Raw genomic sequence first — 21,773 nt, 5'->3', positions numbered from 1 at the left:
GGTTTGTTCTCAGCATTTGTCAGGCACATCGTGAATTCCTAATCGTAAATCTTGAACGATATTTTTGTTTGAAGGAAGCCGCGATTTCTACGGGAAGGATTAAAACATGTTTAAATAACTCAGCCTAGGTGAAGGTATGGGTGAGAAACGGAACCATGCCTATATATTACAATGTCTTAGAGCTGAAATTATACGACAATTTTGAAACCTATTTATGCGTAGGCTTGAGCGAAACTGAAATTTTTTTTGGTAAATGAGCACATGTCAGAACTTTTAATTATTTTTAGGAGCTGTTCAGAGTTATCAATTGGCTTTTCTGTGTGCATATTTTTCGACAATGCAGTGAACCGTCAGAAATTGTACATAAGGCTTGAGACGCCCTCAGTTCGTGAAGAACAAAGCAGATTGTTCCGCTTTGAATAAGGTCAAGAGACGCAAGTCTACTCCTGCCCAGAACGCGCGCGGAAATCCAGCAATGCTGCGAATTTAAAGGTTGCTTCTACGTGCAGTGAATTTATTTCCAGTTCAAGGAAATTTCTCAACAGGCAAAATGAACCCTTGTCGCGTTTCGCGCTGGGAAGCAAATAAAAACTCACGCAACAACCGCGACAGTCGACAATTAATTTTAAGAGCGTTGAGGACTTCGTTTCAAAAGAATTTTAGTCTTTCACTTAGTTTTAATTGCTAACAGCGCCTTCAATTTCTGACAACCAATATTCTTCTTCAGGAAGCTATAGCTCCTAATATCGTCTTGGTTCGAACGCATAAAATACTTCTCACTTTGTAAGAGATCCCAAACAAGGTATTTCCGAATCTTGCTGACGTGAAAAGCGACAAATAGGTTTGTGTACTTTTAGGTGGGATCAGTGTAAATTGAGCAAATACTTGAATATTTGTTTGCATGTTGTAAATACCTTCAAACCTCGAAAATTCAGCTGTTTCCACTAACTAATCGGGGCATTCCATTCAAAACCAGTGACCCCTTACATCTGATTTGATATTGTTAGAGAAACTACAAAGCGCTTGTCTAGTTTTAGCAACCTAAACGCACAATTAAGATCAACACACGATCACCTTTCAAACTAGTGAAGTTATAGTGAAGCTATAAATTACTAGGGTTGTGTGTTTATTGAAAATTTCCCAAGGGATTTGGGGACTTTGGACTTTGAATAAGCTTAGCACGCTTAAGATCGCTCAGGATGAAGAGCTGGTGTATTCAGTTTCTAGCAGAAATGCGGGGGAAGTGAAGGAGGAGTTTACAGCGCGTGTTTACATTTTTACATCTCTTTGTCTTTCTGGGTGGTTTTTTTGCTCAGCAGAAATTGCAAAACAAAAAAATTGCCACGGACATTCCATGTTGATTATACCATAGCGGAAAATTTTCATGATCGTTGAACATTACGTCACCCAGTCTTTTGTTACATCGGGTTGCTCCGGAAACCCTCAAAAAATATAAGGGGCATTAAACCAACTTCGAATATTATTAATACCGATATCTCGACACGTGAAGAGCGACTCCGTGGGCAGTTGAAAGCGGTGGAAAATCGTTCAGCAGCTTGAGCAAACTACATCGGTTGCCTATCAGAAATCCAACAAATCAGTTTTGACAGAGATTTGGAAGAATTTAAATGGATCCATTACAAGTAAGATTTTTTCAAGACTGAAGATTTTAGCGATGACTTTGTCTTTAGAACATGCGATTTAAGAAGACTTAATTTTATAGCAATTATTTTTTTGTTTTTAAATCAATGGTTTTCGGCGCTTATTTCCGTTTGCGGTGATGAAAATAACGCCGAATTGAGGATTTTATTGAGTTGACATATTTTTACTTAAGTTAAGAATCAGCAGCTTTTCGTTGAAAACCGAAAGTGATAACACTTCGCACTGTGTTTAAGTAGGGTTGTTATTTGTGGTATACAAGCAATATTTGATTTATAAGACACACTCGAATTGAAGGGGCTCTGGTTTGAGAGCTTGGCAATATTTCATGTCAAAGATTACTACAAGTGATTTTCCCGTCTGACCTAATAAGGTTGGAGTTGTTGTGTAAAAGGCTGGCTGGGAATTTCCCTCACAAGTTTCTCGAGCCAAAAAAGAAAAGCTTTATTTTGTCTTCCTTATAATTGCTCGAATGGCTATTTTGGAAATCAGGTGTGATGTAAGTGAGCAGTGAGCAGTGAGCCGTTAAAATTAACGGGAAAGAATCTGGAATAAGTTAAACGGGTAATTTTATGGGCGCAGCAAGCGAAAAGTTTCAATCACTCATAGCTATTTTTGCACCGAAAAATCCGGAAACTTCCTGAATAAAGGCAGAATTTGACCACTTACCTTTTCTAATCGCAATATCAAAGTAAGGGCCTTATCTGCGTTCTCGATTTTAATTTTGAGAATTTGCTGATAGTGCAGTAAAACGATGATATATCTTGCTTAGTGACCGTTGAAGGGGAAAATTATAAAAGAGTAGAGAGCTATAAAAAGCTTACTTGATTTGAGACCCCTAAAATAATTCAAGTAGCTGTCTTAATTTTGATTTAATGTTTGGAAGATTAGCTCGAAAAATATTGCAAGAGAAGAAATCACGAAACGTCGCTCGAAGCAATGTATATTAATAAGGCAATAAAGATGACTGGGACTTTTTTTCATGTAAATATCCTTGATGTTTCAGACTATTTTTGTCCTGTTCGCTTTCTGCTTATTGAGCCTCACACAAGCTCTCCCTTTGCAAAAAGGATTCAAAAGAGCAGTACGACGGGAAAGGAGATCCTTGACGCCGTTGTCAGTTTGTAATCAAACTGCAATTCCATCCGGACATACATCTGTTTCAGATGTGTCCCTTTGGTACAAAAATGGCTGGTTCTTAGCTGTTTACAAAGATGGTAATATCAACGGGACTTCGGATGCACGCAGCCGCGACAGTAAGTACAGATGCAGACCTTTGTATTAGCGATAATTTAATATTCAGTGCTGTATAGTTTTGACTGTCTGTCTTTCGAGTTGTAGAACAATATACCACAGTTAGTTAGGTATTTTTTTATTAAAGTATATCTTTTGTGTGTGTTAATACGCTGTGGCTGGACAATTAGCCTCCAAAGATAATCGAAAATCAATACAGTCTGAAGACCCGAGCCGAGATGTTTTCAATTATACTTAAATTAGTTTCGTATTCTTTGTAGCCAGCTCTGCAATGAGAGAAAGCCAGCTGAATTCTTTCGTGGTTAGTTAACTCGTCACTTACTATCTTTTGCAGTTAAGCTTCAACTTCAGTCTGTCGGAAGCAGTTTGGTTCGTATCTTTAGCAAACAAACTTGTCTGTATGTCGCCATGCAGCGATCTGGAAAAATTTATACAACGGTAAGTTAACATGACTACATAAGATTCGTTTGTCGCGCCCGGAAAGAGGTTAAACAGTTGAAACATTTTACATGTTTGCAAATGTACACTTCCTTTCTGCCGTCATGTGATTTTCCCGCAAAATCTTATTAGAGATTAAGGTTTTCTTTAGTTCGATTCGACGGTTACCAGGTACTTGAAATCAGACTTAAATGGGTAGTGTTTCAAGTAGTAACAATGCTTAAGTGAAAATGTCGATTGTTTTGAAGAGGCGACTAGATTAACCTAGTCCAAGGTCACGCTGTTATTGCCGCCTCTTAGACGTGGAAGCATTTCTAATGATGTGTGATCATGCACCTCTCTGTTAAGGGAAAATTAAATCGAATTTTCATCGACAAAGCGAAGGATATAGCTACTTTGTGTCCCTCTTTTCAAACAAACCTATTATAAACGAATGTTAACCTCTATTTTTCCTGATTGCTTCAGTCTACTAGATTCGCGCATTTGGCGGCCAAAGATTGTCCATCCTCCAGAGAGTAATTTGATTTAGAAATAGACGATTCATTCGTGTGAATGTGATGATATTTTTGATCGGGCTAATATTTGTCTTGGGCATTTGACAATTCCCACGTTTAATATTCTCCTGCGGTCATCAAAAGAACAATCGATCTGCCTTGATTGAAATAAGTGTTCACTGCAGCGAGACCTAAAATCAATGAAAATTCACGTCAAAACAAAATTTATTGACTATGCGCAGTTTTCACTAAGCCACTTTGCAAATTACTGCTTACAATCTAACTTATATTAATTCCTAGTACATTCCTTTAAGTGAAATTCGAAGTGCAGGCTTATGAGTGATTTGGTTGCTGTTTATCAATATTTTCATATCTAATAAAGTGTTGTTTGTTTATATCTACAGAAGGAACCCACAAGAGCAACGGTATTTCGACAAACGCATGAAGCAAATGGCTTCCAAACCTTTGCTTCTCACCATTACGTCCATTCGGATTATACGATAGCAAGACCGTCCCGAAAACACCTGTTTTTGTCCATGAGAAAGAACGGTCATATGAAAAATGGCAAAAGGACCACGAGAAACAACAAAACTACATTGATTTCAGTGATTGAAAGCCGAGAAATAAGCTAAATGCTGCCCACAGTCCAGCAAAATTTCTTATTCAAAATATTTATTTCAGTTCCATGATCCTTACACAGTTTCGTCTGAAAGCAGGCCTTCAGAACGAACATTAGGTGAAGATTTATTTTGAAAATTTGAATATCCAGTAAATTATTTTAAGATAAGATAAACTATCTATTTATATATTGTCGCAATAGCGAATTTAAGAATTAAATGAGAAAAAGAAGCTATTTGTAAATAAATTTCTTCGATCATAGAGTACCGCTTAGCGAATATTTTGGCCAGAAATGGCCCGGCGTAACTGTTGAACAGGACAGGTTCTTTATGAATAACGTGTCATTCTTTAGAATCCTTATATCTCTTTAATTCATTTTATAACAAAAGATAAAACGTTTGAAGTAAAATCGATTAGTTTTTACCGCCCTGTTGAAAATTCTAGAAAAATAAATCATAGGTGTAAACAAGGGTTATTGAAAGAAGACGCCCTGGTTAGCTTCTTGTTTCAGCTACTTTTTCACTCTCTTATTTGATAATAATAGATAGATGATTATTCTGACGACCAGTGTAACAAAAAAAAAGTCCCCACAGAGAGTCCATCCGTTTGTTCCCCACCACTTCAGGCCCTCTCATTTAACGGTATTTCAGAATGGAAGCAATATCTTTTATTCCCGCGGAATGGCATTGTGACTAAACTACCTCTGCACAAATTTCAAGGTCTGTGGTTTTTATAACACTTATGTGTAAATTCTTAATTTCTTCTTATCTTGCTCAGCGTAACGCTAATAGCTTCAGTAAGGCAAGAATAAAGTTTTCTGAGGTACAGAGAAACAATCATTACAGCCTACCAAATGTTTATAGAATTATTATTTTTATATGTATCTTTTTAATGTTAGGTAGGATTTTCCAATTGAAATAAACTCAGTGTACGAAAGAGGAAACATTTTGTTTCAGATTTGCTGTGTATTTTAACGTTTTGAAAAGGACACTTCAGGTACCTAAATAATCGACAGCTTCTATTTCTCTGATTCTTATCCTTGTCTCAAGGGACCTCAAGGACATACTAGGACATAAAAAGACACAAAACATGGTGAGAGGAAAGGTTTAATAAGCAAGCTCAATATATGCATGTTTTTTGTAACCCGGCCTTCTTATAGCCAATTACACAAAAAAGAACTGCGTATGAGAATTAGTGTTACCAGAAACTTTGAACATTTCTTAAGTCTTCTCATCCGTCCATTGAGGTACAGAGCCGTGTAATCTCTAATCACAGCATTCTGCATATTTGTCAAATTAACGTGCCTCTGACAGTTTTTTTTTCGCTGTTAGAAATTGAAACGCGTATACAGATAACAACTTGATGCAAAAAATCAAAACATTAATCTTCTCCTCAAACACACAATTTGCTACATAAAATTTTTACCCCAAATTTTTGTTTTTAAACTTGGTAACACAAACGTGTAACAGAATGTTTCTTCACCGTTTTACATTAACCCACTGCTATCAGCAAATCCTTTACTTGTAGCGATTTTGCCTCCAGTGTAATGGTGAGGCGCACTAGGTAGCTTTTCCATTAACGCTCTGCTTTGCTCGACGGAGTAGAATTACAACGAAAGTTTTGGAATGCAGGAAACTTTCACCAGACATAGACGTAAAATACTGAAATACACGGAAATAAAAGGAGGCCATTGACATTTTACCGTTTTACAGTAAGCTGATAAAGATCCTTGAAACTTATTTTCATGCTTAGGGTTTTCAGTTGATATGATCAAGAACCGCTCGGTATTTCAATCAAAGTTGGTCGATCGCGACGTTTCGACTCCACCCTGCCAGTCTCCTTCAGGCCACTCATGAAGACAAAGCGTTTCTCATCTACGGTGGAAGTAACTACATCGTGAGGCAAACGATTCTACATCACCATAGTTGCACTCACCGAGATCCAAAACCACAAACTTTTCAACGATATTAATGTCCAGACTTGTGCAAAAGGATCGCGTGTGATTTAGCACGAGTTAAAAAGTATATCTAGCAGAGGAAATCATTAAAACAAGTGTCTCTTTGCGAAAGACATCAAGGAATGCGTCGTCATGTTCTCTTTAAGTAGAGAATGAAGAATGTGTTTAAAATCCATTAGATGCAGAGAGAATGAAGAATGTGTTTAAAAGCCATTAGATGCAGAGAGAATGAAGAACGTGTTTAGAATCCATTAGATGCAGAAGAGGTACTTACAAACAATTTAGTTCAGCACTTATCTCACTCATTAAGAGACAAACATTAGTTTTATCTTTTTAGCTTAAATGATGATAGTAAAACACGATAATAAGAACCAATGAGGTAACTATTACCCATAAAAATTTTTGCACCCATGAAAATTGTGCATTTGAACGTGTTAACTACACGCTGGGTCTTTAAAGTGCTACAATCTCATTACGATGAGAATATAAGTATAAAGAAATGCTGTTTAAAAACAGTTAAGATTGAACCGTTTCGTGTAGTACCCTTGGACTCTACGGGAGGTAAACCTGCATTAGCTTTGAGTGGGCAGTTTTCTAAGGAATATCGTAAAATAGAACCTTGCCGTAATTACTATCCTAAAATATCCAGGTGGTGGCACGCAAGTGCGAGAAAACATTACGTGCATGTGATCACGGTAAGTTTTATTTTGCAACTTCCTAGCGACAGAAAACGCATTGGTTGAACGATGCAATTCGTCTCATTCCTTGTTATTAAATCTCAAACTACGCTCTGTTGACTAGGCAAAACCTGAGAGATCAGAAATTATTTGAAAAGTTAAACCCGTTGACATGCACATGAAATTGAATGATCTATGCCTAAACTGTAATTAGTGAATCTGAGTGTTTAAAATTTCGTCAGCATCATCGTCATTATTAGAAGAGCAAGGCGATATTAATAGATGGAGAACAAACCCACTGACTTCGGTTTCAGTTTCGTCATCGCAAATATCTAATATTGTTCCAGTTTTAGTGTTAAAACAGAGACGACATATGATTAAACGTATTTCTTCGAAATGACTTCGTATCCACACGAGGACTAAGACCAATTCGTGGTTTGAACAACGCGCAAAGAGTGTTATGGATATTCGAAAAAGCTACAACAATTTCACATTTTAACCGTGAATCACTGCGCTCAGTTTCCCGCTCTTTCGTAAACAACACGCACTGGCAGCAAAAGACGAGCGACGAAAGGCTTACAACTTCTTGTTTTCAGGTAACATTTCTTAGCTTTTCATAAATATTTGGGGTTTCTCAGATTATTTCCAAATTCCGACAGCATGAATTCTGTACCGAAGCAAACTACATCTTCTTGGTGAATATTTCAATTGGAATAGAAAAGCAACCACGACCACATTGCCAGTAATGTAACTTTGTGTATTAAAATGAGCGTGTACACTAGCTATTGTCATCATAATTTCGATACCTTTCTTTCAGACGGGACCACTACACTAATACGTTATAGCCGAGTAACATTAGTCCTGAGATTGATTCAATTCGAAAAGGAATTACGAGGAATACGTCGCCGAAAGGGAACGCTTGGAACTACTCCCAATGAAATGCTAAACGTTAGTACAAGTTCTGCCTAGACTTATAGCTTGTCAGTGCTCTAAACGCCAACCTTCTCCTAATAGAGTTGATCAAAATTGAGATTGAGTAACATTTGCTTACACAAAATCTGCAAAAGCTACTCACGCCCAACCAGAATCTGTCTACACGGCTCTTTCGGTTTAAGAAATTCTATGGCAATGCATTTCTTAAACTTTTTGTGAGGCCTAAAATGGATTCGTTGGCTGCATGAACTGTATTTTTCAAAAGTTTTCAGAACTTAAGCCCATTTCAACGAGGCGTGTTCGGGGCAATTAGTTGTGGGCGACAAGTGCAAAGTTTAGAGAAGGCTTATTTACTAAGCATTTCTCAAGGAAGGCGACTTCATACCACTTGTTCTCAAGCATTTATAAAGTTCAGTCGCATGATAGTACGTTTCTGTATTTAGTTCTTATTAACCGAGCGGGAGGTACAGACCGAACGCAGTGAGGTCTATACCAGCGACCGAGGTCAAGATTCTCCCATACAGACCGACCTAGCTCGGTTAATAGGATGTTTATTATATGGCTGTGTCTTATATGCCAATTTTTTATATTCTTTGTACCTTTTTTTTTTCTAGACCGGTCTAGATGCCGGTCTAGATGCCGGTCTAGACGGGAAAATCTAGACCACTTTCAATATTGATTTCAGTCAATCAAATTCGTGAATTCGGTAGTTCCCAGTCCTTGTGAGACACAGCCATATGATAAACTGCGATACAGACCATTTTTCCCTACAATATTATGATACAGTTATATTACCCAGCTGAGAGGAAAGAGAAAAGTAAATGTTTCTCCATAACTTATAGGTTTAATGAACTTTACAATCAATAAATAATACACTAACTTTTTCTTCTGATATTTTGCAGTAAACACCTCTTAGTTCCACACTCATACATTTAAACTGGAAATCAACATACGTTTTCAAACCAGAGTTCTTATTTTCCCTTTGCGTATCTCAACTTGAATATGTTTTTCATAGATAATTATAATATCAATTTCAGCAAGTAATAATGTCAGTTGAACCGTAGGCCAGGAGACTTGAATCTTCGCGAATTTTTTTGTGTGCCGTGTAGAACTGTAGGTTGTTTGCTGGTGTCTTGGAATTTCCATGATAACAATTACATAACATTTAAATAAATGTCAAGGATGTATTCCCTGTTGTCCAGGGCGTAAATAGTTCAGAGGATCAGGAACTGAGAGCCTTTATGAAGTGAACAAGTCTTGTTTCCTTTCCTTGGAAGACCATCCTTCTTTAAAGCTATGTACATGTCATGAGCTGTATCTCTGTAGTACTTGTGAGAGGAGAACGTGTGCAAACCGTTGATTCCTTTAACGTGCTTGAAAATTGTGCTGTCTGTCTTGCTTTTCTGTGCGTAAAAGAAGCTTGTATAAGTTCAAATCCTTATTTTTCCGAACAAAAATAGTGTACTCATTTATATCCGTTTGAAAAAGCCAAATTTTGATTTTTCAGAGCTTCAGTGTTAAACAATAGAAATAATGGCGAGGCTTTCAAGAATAGATGCCCCAGACTTTATGGTTCATCCCTTAAAGTTCTATTTCAAAAAAAGTGAAACTGGGCTATTCAACAACAAAGAAGCTGACCGAAGCGTCATGAGAGAAAATGTGTCTGTTTCTGAGATTTATGTTGCTACGAAATTTTGGCATTTTGGCATCCATTTGTAAATCCCTCCCTCTAAAAATGAAAAGAAACCCCACCTGTCTAGCTTTTTTCAATTCCAAAATGATATCGGACTAAAACCATTTATGTGACCATGTACACATATCTAACTCTGTCGTTATCTATAGCAATCTCTGTAACCAACACCAGTTAAATTCTACCTAGTAAATACTCAAAAACCGAATGTTCTAGAAATTTTGTCAGAAACAATTGTTTTTTATATCATTATTTAATTTAATTTATTTTATTTACTTTTTTTTGTAGAAGGATCATTTGAAGCGTTACAATAAAACTATATGGCATAATACACAAATAAGGGTCAAATGCAGTACAATCTTACTCAGTTCTGCATAGTGTATATGAATAATATTAGTTATAGGTACAAAATTGATGTCAATTCCAAATCAAGTGCAAGTGCGTTCTTCATTTGACATTTCATCGTCTGCCAGCAGTGAACAACCGATGTCGTGTTCTTTTCCTTTTTCTAGCAGATGTCACGTTCTTCTCCTTTTTCTGGCAGAAAAGGGAAAAAAACACGACATCGAATAGTTTAAATATTTTGAACATGTTTGTCACCTTAGTAATGTTATATTGGTCTAGTAACAAACTAAAATAGTTGTTAGATAAAAATAGGGATCAGATGCCATAAAAAAAAATCCTTTTGCTTTAAACATCAAAATGGCTTTTATTTCAACCAAGTGATTTTCTTGATTAGTGGAGCAGTGGTGAAACTTTATAAACTTTCTATTCCAAAGTTATGAAATGATTCGGTCAGCAGTATCAGTTTCAGTTTTGAACGGAATGAAACTATTGTTAAACATAGCGAATTAACACAGTATAAAAAATTGTAAACTGACTTTAACCATCTTTAAATTATTCTGGAAACAAAAATTTCATTTAAATTTCATCTCGTTTAAATAGATTTAATTGAAAAATTTGTGAAATATTTTCAAAGCAATTTAACATGGAGAACTCGCTAACATCTAAGGATTTTTCACACGTCAAATTGGGACTTCTACGTGGAACTTAAAATATTTCCTAAATTGATGTCCTTTAACGAGAACTTTTTAGCAAGGGATTTTCCGCCTGAAGCTTCCTCTGTCTCTGAAGTCGGATGATCTGTTTTTGAGATTACTTAAGACGGGTAGGATTTGGCTCCCGTCAAACTCAGGTGTACATCGTTGAAAAAAAAATTAATGCATTTGGTTCCTTTCGGGTTGAGTCCTTATGAAGGAGCGGCTCTGTGACCACGCGAGATAATAAATCTATGGTATGTCTTAGTGTATCAAGTTATTCTGATATTTTCGTGCAATAAAATTTACAGTAATCATCTGAAGCAGATCGAGTCCTTGACCCTTACGTATTTTGTCTGTTATATTGGAAAATTGCTTGCATGAGCACACGCGTTTCGCTTATCAGTTCGGTTACCTTTAGCAAATATATTGTTCGCTATATATATTCTTAATTTCAAAAACAAAATCATGATATATAGTTCACTGCGCTGAAAGAAGAGTTAATATCGCGGCTTTTGTCTACCGGCAGTACCAATATTTATCAGTATGGAGGAAAGTGAGATGATTTACATTCAATTAAGGTTTTTTCGACCATAAAAACTTTGCTCTGAAAAATGATTATGTAGAAATTATTTTTGATCATCATTCTTACGACATAGCTAGTGAGAGACATTGGAACTTTTAAGAATTTATCTATCTAAATTTTCACCTTATCAGAAGAATTTTGACATTGAGAAAATGAATTAAATCATTTTCTGTCAAGTCATAATTGAAAACAAAATATCACAAAGAAGAGCACTAAAATGGGTGTGACAAGTTGTGTGACCTTAGGCCATATCTGAACAGAAAAACTCTAAAGTCTCATGTTTTAGTGTGCTGATGGCCACTCGATTCAAAGATGTTATCTGCAGGTTCAGCAGTAGAATTGTACAGCACAGGGGAAATTTAGAAATTATTCTGTGGATATCAAATACTCCCTGTGCATTCGATATAAAAAGATTATAAAATAAAGCAACCAATTATCAGACAAATAAAACGCCTCGTTATTTTTCCGCTCTTTAAGATTTTAGGCAGTTCAAGTTTCAAAAAGTATATTTCTTTTAACAAGCCTCCAAGCAGATACATATATTGTTTTAAAGATAATTGTCATTATTTTCGTTTTCCATCGTTATTACTTTCCATCTCGTGGCTAGTTTATGCCATGATATGTAAATCTAACTTAGCTGAAAGACCAGTCGTAGTTTTTTAAGTCGAAAGATGCAGCAGAAAGCAATCTCACATCTCAGATGCACGTTTCTATAGGTTGTAGACGAATTGTCTACCTGAGTTTGCTGTGACAGTGGCAAATGACTTCAATCACAAAAAATATTAAACAAAAACCAGCAATGGACCAAAGCCATCTCCTAGAAAGAGGCACTTAGACAGCATCAGCCATCTTTTTCTAAGTACTATTTCATTTCATGGTTCAGAACAGCAAACAATCAACTGAAAATGGACGAAATGCCCCGAACGAAGAGATCGAGGACATTCCAAAGAAACATGCTCTAAAAGTAGAAATGTTATTTCAGAGAGGAATTGTGAAATCTATGTAGTATTGTGAAAGTTACAGAATCCGATAAATTGTTATTCAAGGATCGCAACTTGCCAATTTCCAACCAAACGATCACTAATGACCTAATGCTTGGATTCCTTTCGGTTTCGAGACTACTTTCCTCTTAAAAATGGTCTTGTTGTGAGCTGTGCAAGTATTTTCACATCGTTACGAGCATTTCTTTGGTGATTAAACAGGGTTATTGAACGATCTCTACCAAGTAGTCCACTTTCAACATTAATATACCCTGATAAAAACTGTGAGCCTTCTAAACTTTTCCGAGCCAGTGCAATTTGTCAGCAGTATTGAACTTTTCTTTGGAGCAATCATCGACAATGATTAAAATTATGACATGAAGAAGCTTCATTTCTGGTCTAATATAATTATGGTAAAGACCAAAGATTAGAAGAAGAGGTGGGTTGTGTTTCCTTTTTCTTTCCAGGAGCTAGCATACAGTAGTCGTACCAGAAAAGAAAAATACGCCCTTAGCTCAATGATTCCTGATTCTCTTTAGCTAGCTGGTCAGGACTGGTCAGTAATGGGCTGTGCTATGTGGCAGAATCCCTGAGACACTACCATACATTCCTCAAAGTACCCGCAGTGCAAGTTTAAAATTTACACGACTGTCAATGGGGCATTTGTTTCTTAAAAAATGTTTTCGAGAACCTCAATGTCTGCCCACAATAAATATCATAGCCTTGTCACATAAAAATCCCAAAAAGACTCCAAAACGTAAGTAATTTCATGGAAAGTTGAACAGTCTACAGAGAAAACTCGTTTAGTCCCCAGTTCAAGGTCTAATACTTCTATAAAAGTTATTAGACGCGAAATACTGACATTAGTGATTAATTAAGTAAAGTAGAGTATAATTATCAAATTGAAAAATGTATTTACCATTGAAAACAGTCGTCCATTGTTATCCATTGCCAGATATCGTTCTACAGTAGGGCTGTAAATGTGAACCAATCCTTTCCCAATGGACTGCAACTGCAAATTGACTGTAAACATTGTAAACGAGGTAAGAATATGAATTACGAGACTCATTTAACACATATAACAAAGGTAGTTGCGAAAACACAAAGTCATGTATTTTCAATTTAGGCTGGTATCAAGGCAGAAGCAGCTAAAGCACAAATTAGTTGTATATTTGTACACCGGCGCTTCTGTGCTGAAGAAATCACAGCTTAACCAAACGATTTTAAGCTGCCTAGGAAATTTGTAAAGCCATGCAATGTTTCTCTGTCAGCAACATGAAACCTAGGGCTTTGGTTACTTTCAGTCGAGTTTTTCTAGGGTTGTGTCTTTAACCCGTGGAAGTTGAGTTAGTCGAAGGATTACTCTTTATATTATGCTACAGCTTTGCTCGATTTGAAACAGTGCATCGCATAAAAAAATGCAAAATTTCCGCAAATTTTGAGCTCTTTTGCTGAACGCAGTCCGAATACTACCAACTGATTCAGTGATCTATAATATTCAGCCAAGAACTGCCAGTTTTCGGACATAACGAAATCGGACCGCCGCCATCTTTAATTTTATGATCAGCACAGTCAGACGCTCTTGTAACTCTATTAACACCAAGTTTCTCCTTTCTAAGTGTGGAATTTGAAAAAGAACTACTTTTCCAAAAACTAGTATTTCTATTGTCTACATTTACTTCGTCTGAAGTCATGAAATTCTCTTGAATTTTTGTTGTTTCTTTATTGTCCAATGGAATGCTTTATATCGACACGTGGGGCTTCAAAACAACTCAGTGGGCAAACCTTCGATCCTTTACCTGCTTAAGACAGAAGATACTTTGAAACAGATGTAGCTGTGAAGCAGCAGGATTTGCTTTCCTTCGAAATATTTGATGTAAGATGCAACAAATTCTACCGAATACAAACTCTGCAGACGGAAATAAGGGCTCGAATAGGTACTTCTGGAACTTTCTAATTTGTGTGAGTTATAAGTTCTATTGTAGCTTCTGACTTTTATTAATACAAAAAGCTTTTTATTATTTGAAAACCTAACGGATCATTTGCATAATGAATTGGTCTTTCTTTAAATGAAGCCAAGGCTACTTCCGCTGATTCATTATGATTTCTCAGCTTTTTAGTATCCATGAAACTAATCGTCTTTTAAAAATTACTGGACGACAAAGCTGAATCAAGCTGAAGTGAGGTTAAACCATTAAAGGCTCGTATATCACGCTGCTTTAACAAGTTCGATTTCTCTGTAATAGATTTTGAAAAATCCTCAATAAAATGAAGGGTGATCGATGAGGCCTGGTATGCGATACAACCAAACTCGTACCTATTAACTATCAATTATTTGGTTTTTCCAACTCAAAGACCTACCGGGTGCGAGTCCGCGGTAAAAGTAGCCTTGCACGTGCGATGTAAACCTCGTTCTCAAGCTTTTCACCAGAGATGACAAAGAATAAAGATCCTAAGACTTGATTTTGTTTTACACGATTTATTTCACATTTGCAAATCGACAGTAAGATAAAGCCAAGTTCTCTTTCTCCGGAAAACGCTTGCCTAGACTGAGAGCAATGTTTTAAATTTTGTGATTACAAATTTTTCATGATCGTGACTTTGAGGAAAAGAAAGAGGTTCAACTTCGAAAAAAGCTTGACTGAATGTTGCCAGATGTACATGATTTTTAGGTTCCGAAATAAAAGCGGAAAATTGATGAATTGTTTTTAAAATGGGTGTAGATCTCGAAGCATTTGTCTTTTTATGCAAGATTTGCATTCCTGGGGGAATGTTAAAGAGCTATTTTCATGCGAATAACAACCAGGAGTATTTTGGTCAAAGGTTCCTTGTCTCCTCTCCCTCTTCTCGAAAAATTTCCTCTTTCAGTTCTTGTATTATTATTTGAGGAAGTAGGTTAACACATAGGAGAAAACTCTATAACGGAAGTACGTGAGTATGAATAACTTATCTGTGTGTCAAGAACTTAAAACATGATTCCTTATCAACCTTTCCGATCTCCATTTTATCTCGAATAGCTAAGGAATCATTTTAAATCTCCATTGACCATCATGTTTTCTTTCTGTGTAATTTTTTCCTGAAATGATATTCTAAATGGTCTTTATAATAACGTGACGATAGTAAAAGCTAATATAATTTTGTCTATTGGAGCGTACATTCAATAAGTCGTGGCTTCCCGAATAGAGCCAGAGTAAGGCCTCTCTCAAGCAGGTAATTTTTTGAGCACAAAATGCTTGCTTGGTAAAAAAAAAGTTGCGTTGAGCCATAATTATCATGGTCCACAATTTTGATCAAGATATTCAATCACACTTCTTCTACTGAAGCGTCAAATTACTGAATCAATCATTTTCATCCGCCACAAAAACTCGAAATAATTATAATTTTGTGTGAATATCACTTATATTCTGCATTAAAAAAATTAAAGAACTTGTTGTGCTTGTTTTTTTATCCTTTGTTTCATAATGGAAAGCGTCAGTTTATTCTATTTCTCGCCGTTGTGTCAAAGATTTGTTATTTCACACTTGTTCGGTTTTATCTTGGGAAAGTTTGTTTCGCATAATCAAGTTTGTTTCCACGAATCTTTTCGTTTCTTGTTCATCTAAGTATGGCTTTTTCTGTAGAATGTACTCCTAAAAATACGATATCTTCCCTGTCATCATAGTTAACTATGCTTTCATTCGTCTAAACTGCCTGAAAGTATCCCTACTTTTGGTTAAAGTGCAGCTCAATGATGCATAAGCTAGCATTTCGCACGTGTGCGCCAAAAATGACAAATCTGTTTCACTCTACCTTCATCACTGCTCTGCTCTTTTGTTCCACTGACGTTACCGTCATCTTGTAGTCGAAAGAACCAGTTATTTTTACTAAATAACTTGACCTGTGTTATGTTGCTACCCTCGTCTGTAATACCGGAATCTCTCAGGGAAAATATATTCAGGTTTATCTTGGCCGCAGACCATTGTACGGCTTTCAACTGCAGCAGTGCTGACTTTGTTAGGACCCACTCCTTGGTTTTCGCGCGACACGCCGTGATTTCGTTTATCTGTGCTTTGAGTACCTTCGCATCCATGGAAAATACGTCTTGCTCCAGAAACAGCGTCAGTTCAGGCGTTTATCTAATAAGAATGAGCATTGCATCACTTTAACTTTCAGTTCAGGTTGGGTACGTTTGCGTTCGACTGGTAGGCTCCTTGACATAAAGTGGATGACGTTCATAGAGATACGCGTGAGTGGTGGGTACTTTGAAACACAATTGACTGTCTGCGACTTTGACTGCACTTTCATTAATTTAAATTTCTCTGATTGCATTCATAAGTGGGTTGACAACTTCTTCGCGATGTCATCAACTCCTAATTTTTAACAAAAAGTGAATCCTCGCTGTTCGTCATTTAAAACTGAGGACTGCTTTTAACGATTTGATTTTTTTTTTCAAATTCATTATCTACTTATTTCTTCGGAACCATTTGAAAAATATGTTTTCTAAATGTGTAAGACTTACTCTTTGTATGGTGAAAAATCTTATTTATGCAATGATAGATGAGGTTGAGAATTTCAATTAAAATCAACAGAGATCTTTTTAACAGCTCGAGTTTTACTTGATAACGAATTCTTAATTCAAATTCATAAAATGAAATTAAATTGATGACATTCTTTTGAAGCTGTCAACTTCTGTTCCAATGTCTATTTTACTGATATCCGTTCTCATCTACAATATATCAATAACCACGAAACGCACTTAAGTAAAACTATTACTATTGTACGGCAATATGGAGCAATTACCACGTTTACCTTTACCAAACGCTTTCAAAAAAATTATTTCTTCTATTGGCAATACCTGACCCAAGGCTCTTAACGAAAAAAATTAATTGCTGGGAAATTAATTGTCGACGTGAATATGTAAGTTGTGGTGACGTTTATAAGTGCTTGAATCTGAACACGTTATTCCGGACGGGACCATTTGACTGAAAGTCAATCTTTTCTTAATCATCACGTACTGTTTGAGTGTGAGGAAATGCACGCTCCGGCATCTACTCGTAAAAAAAAATACGAAAACGAATCAAAGAAGAGGCTATAGAAAAGCTCCTTCTAGCCGCATTATACTAAATTCCAACTGGATATTTTTTTAGGAGGAGTACGGTTCTCTTTTATGCTCAGCTATAACCCGAAACAAATAACACAGCAGTTGCAGATTATTTTCTATTGCTACAAAAAGTAAAGAGGTTACACAAATCCATTTGAAAAGACTCCCTGTAAATATGATCAGTCGAAGAAAAAACGATAAGTATTAGTTTCAGTCGGTGATTTTAATAAAGATTAAAGAAGTCACCCATTCCTGATAAATTAAACTGAAAGAGAAGCTTAGACTGTCAAAATCAACCATGAACACTCGGAATCTAAAGTGATATCTGATCGACTTTTATTTGGTTAGCATTGCTTTAATGACATGTGGAAATTTTAAGGATTTCCAGGTGAACATGTAAATGACCTTTTGTTTCAATACTTTATTTTTGTTTAGCTCAGTATTATGCGAAACGGCGTCGAACTTCTTACAAGTGTTGTTCTTAAATAAATAAAAAAAGCATGAAATGACTTACTATTCACTGAATGGTTTTAGTATATTAGCATTTTCAGTTTTCAGACGTATATTTTTCCATCAGCAGTGATAACTTAGGACAGAAACTGGCCTTTCCAATTAGATATGATTCCATAGGGTCAACAAAGGTTGTCAACACTCGACAGAATACTAAAATGATGAATGGCTTACCACAGTGAGAACTGCCCTTTGTTACCATCGACCAAAATATATTACAAAAAGAAATTGTCTTTTTTGAGGCGTAAAAATTTAAAATAAGGGTTGAATTGAATCTGACGAACATTCAATACGGCAACATGAACAAATATCGACAATTCGTTTTCGGTAAACAGTAAATTTTTTGGTCCGTGGAGTCCGGCCGATCAAGTTTGGCTGGATTGGAGTAAAAAACCCCATGACGTCGCTCTGTCGATTGGGTGCAACAACATTCTGAAGTTTATCCCTTAAATTGCCCGATTGCTGAACTGATTTCTCGATGCCCTTTAATCTCGCAAAAAAACTTATTAGTTTTATAGTTGCAAATTGTCGTAGACAATAATAAATATCTCACCGAGTGTGATTGAAAATTGTTTAGGGTGAACTCATGCAGGCAAAAACATTCAATATTTCTTTCTTCTTTCTTTCAAATAATTATTCTCCTTCCGTTTTTGTTTTTCCTTTTTCTTTTTCTTTCATCTATCCTCTTACATTAAAGGTAGAGATAAGACTTAGTAATTGGGATAAAGCTAACTAGCATTACACTTCAAAAGATTTCGCCGGCAACAAACTCTCCCACCAAGATGACATGTGATTAGTGTCCGACTCATAGAAATACTTATTGCGCGGTATGTTTGTTGCATCAGAAAGGAACTATATCTTATTGTCAAATTGCAGCCGGCTGTTATTTTTTGTCGCTGTTGTTGCTTTTTTTGTCAACTGGATTAGATAGGATATTGCAAAACAACTCCAATTTTCTGCCAGCCAATTACACAGGGCGTTTTGCTGGATCAAATGCTGCAATTCTCAGACTTGAATAGGAAATTAAGCTTATTAATAAGAGGTTTTTCTTTAACTTCATAACGCAAATTTTTGATTAGAGCGCGGTCAATTGATTTTGCCTTCTCGGTTGACTTTGGGGGTGAAAAAAGAAAAAATTAACACTTAACTATTCCAATAATATTTTATTTTTTGTTTTTCTTTTGTTATGAACTTTTCTTACGGAATACGGAGGAAAATTCGCCCATGCTAATCAGCTTGAGGTTTCTTAAACTATTTTGTGTGGTGATAAACATTTAAAGGCAATATTCTTTACATCTCGAGAGTTCAGGTTTACCATTTTGACTTCAAGAAGACAGAAATACATAAAACCTAAAACTGTTGAACTTGTGTGTAAAGATATTCATTCTGAAGAAAAATCAAACATTATTCGCACCGATTGCATTTTAACAGGACAATGGACCCATATTGAAAATAGAAAAAAAATCATGAAATAAGAAAAAAAAAGACGAATAGAATCAAACCAAAGAGGTGTATTTCATCCAAAAATTTAGCCAAGTTCAAATTTGCTCACCTTTTGTTCAGAGTTAATAAAAGCTCCCGCAGTTAAGAAGCTCTCCTTATTCAGTCAACGCCGATGCATGAGCAACTGAAGGCGTTGCTTTTCATGCGAAGATTAAATATGACATATCCATTTTTGCAGGGAAGATAACAACTTAGTTCTTATTCCAATGAGAAGCCGCCACCCCCGAAGTCTGGAAAATCAGCAGACGGCAACATAAAAACATGGAGAGGGTGTTTTGACTTACTGTATTCCTTAATTGAAGGAGAAAACCCATACTGCACTTAATACGATTGGTTGGTTTTAATAGCTCAACTACGGCACTCGTCCATTTCATATGACTTTTGCACCAAAACAAATTGATTTCTGATAGCTATGGCCAAAATTGGGCAGAATTACCGCCTCGTTCATGTTTTTTCTTTTTCTTTCTTTTTTTTTTTATGCCTTTAGACAAAGGTAAGAAAGGACTGCTCTAATGAGAAAATTCCCTCATCGACTAAATCAAGACCAGTTATACTTCGATTTGTAGTTTTGAGTGTCTGGATTAAAAGTATTACGTCGTTTCTAAAATCCGCACACGCTGAAAATTTCAGATTTAGGATTCAAACAGAAAACATCTTTATTGCAATCTGATGCATTTTTCATGAGACAACTGACAGAAAAGAAAAGAATTTATTTAGTGTTATTGCCGGTAACCAAAATATATTTGACAATCTTTGCAGGAGACTTTAATCGCATTAAAAATGAATCAGTTCAGGTTTAAAATTTCTGTTTTTTCCTGTATTCTTTAATCTCTGTTTCGATGTTTACAGTGGCTAAACCGCATGGTTCCGTAGAATACAATCATTCTCAGATATTTTAGGAGATGATGTTCTCAACATTGATTATAGCTAGTGATATTTTTGGCCAAACTGAGCTGCTAGTGTTGAAATAGAAGGCAGAAAAGAAAACATCAGTGAAAATAGCTCATTTGAATTTTTTTTCAACTGTTGAAACTGACACAGAAAACCTAAGTGCGCGAAAGACGGAAAATTTCAAGTTCCAACAGGTTACTTTCTGTCTTTTCTAGAAATTGAGAGATAAGGATGATAGAGACCGTGTAGAAAAGCTGATTGTCTACTGATTATTTGGAAAAAAGATACGAACATTTCTAGACCACCCGAACTCTGACTGGCATGCCTAATCAATGCTGCATCCACCTGACCAATCAGAAATCTCGATACTACATCCACAATACTACATCCACCTGACCAATCAGAAATCTAGATACTAACTCTACTAGATTAACCCAATGGCACACAGAGGAATAAGGTATGTAACAAGCCAGCTGAAGTATTCCTACCCAGGAGAGGGTACACAGGTTTGCTAATCGACGGAATATGTCTCAAAAAAACTTATAATTATAGATATCGGATCTTGTGGGTAGATTATTTTGTGTATTCAATAGTTCCAAAAATACCGTGGATAGCGCAGATGGGCTGAGAATTTTTTTCTTGATTCCGGATTCTGTTGATTTTGGACCTGGGACTGTGAATCCCATCTCATGAATTCAAACACAAACAATGGCAGACAATGTCTCTACTATCAAAAGATAAATATACAGTTATATGTAGTTATTGTATACTAAGGAGAGCCTTTAATTATTCGCACTGATATGAATTGAACAAATCACCTGCTTTCTAAACAGAGAATCAAGTTGGTAGACTGGATCCTACCACTGAAATACGTCTCATTCCACAAAGAACGCTCTTAGACCAATGACTTATTCCTTGTGTCGTTCTTGAATGTATTATGAAGATTGAACAAGTCGGTGAGAGTACTATGGGATAACTGCAATGGTTTTGCTTTCATGGTTGGTAGACCGGTCTGCTGCAGTCAATGAATCGAACTCAAAACAAAACCAAACTAGACTTGGTCACACGCGCGCATTCTTGTTCTAGCTGTTCAGGCGGTCTGCTTGTTATTTCCTCGAGTGTCACTTTTAATTGACTCTTTGTGATCTCTTTCTTTGTCACTGCCTTGATTTTGGTTTTGCAACGCGCATTCGAAAGACGCTCTTATATTTGCCATACTATTTGTGAAAATATGTTGTTGTTGCGGCTGTTTAAGGTGGAATTGTCAGGGAGGCCACATGAAATGCTGAAGGGAAGGTAACCTTGTGATGGACTGGCGTCCGATTCCGGGGGGAGTGGTAATACTCCTAGTCACTTCATGCCATAGAAAACAGGATAAGCTCTGGCTGGAGTAGAGACTTTATACACCCTCCTCCCATTGTTACAAAGCGTTGGCAGAAAAGTACGTCTAGCTTTCCTTGAAAATT

General features: G+C 36.3%; 2 protein-coding genes and 1 long non-coding RNA gene across 4 annotated transcripts; 2 read left to right on the top strand and 1 right to left on the bottom strand.

Annotated features, from left to right (window-relative positions):
* Positions 1-1,471: 1,471 nt before the first annotated feature.
* On the top strand, positions 1,472-5,406 carry LOC111328990 (fibroblast growth factor 1-like). The gene is made up of 4 exons (XM_022933551.2): positions 1,472-1,643; positions 2,666-2,915; positions 3,248-3,351; positions 4,250-5,406. Exons 1-4 carry the CDS (start codon positions 1,629-1,631, stop codon positions 4,475-4,477), a joined length of 597 nt encoding a protein of 198 aa, XP_022789286.1. The 5' UTR covers positions 1,472-1,628; the 3' UTR covers positions 4,478-5,406.
* Positions 5,407-8,854: 3,448 nt separating this feature from the next.
* LOC111329009 (fibroblast growth factor 2) lies at positions 8,855-19,609 on the bottom strand. Of its 2 annotated transcripts, none has more exons than XM_088740371.1 (4): positions 19,466-19,609; positions 16,113-16,438; positions 13,243-13,346; positions 8,855-9,433 (listed from the first exon to the last, which is right to left on the bottom strand). In XM_088740371.1, exons 2-4 carry the CDS (start codon positions 16,390-16,392, stop codon positions 9,245-9,247), a joined length of 573 nt encoding a protein of 190 aa, XP_088596497.1. In that variant the 5' UTR covers positions 16,393-16,438; positions 19,466-19,609; the 3' UTR covers positions 8,855-9,244. The 2 variants fall into 2 exon arrangements, with proteins under 2 accessions (XP_088596497.1, XP_088596498.1); XM_088740372.1 differs by lacking the exon at positions 19,466-19,609 and adding an exon at positions 17,112-17,217.
* Positions 13,305-21,729, top strand: LOC148718911 (uncharacterized). Its single transcript, XR_015993766.1, has 3 exons — positions 13,305-13,366; positions 20,523-20,764; positions 21,141-21,729. It is a non-coding gene; the product is annotated as an uncharacterized LOC148718911 (long non-coding RNA).
* Positions 21,730-21,773: the final 44 nt, after the last annotated feature.

This window comes from Stylophora pistillata, chromosome 12 (assembly GCF_964205215.1).
Source record: "Stylophora pistillata chromosome 12, jaStyPist1.2, whole genome shotgun sequence".
NCBI lineage: Eukaryota > Metazoa > Cnidaria > Anthozoa > Scleractinia > Pocilloporidae > Stylophora > Stylophora pistillata.
This window is presented reverse-complemented; position numbering and strand designations above follow the sequence as displayed.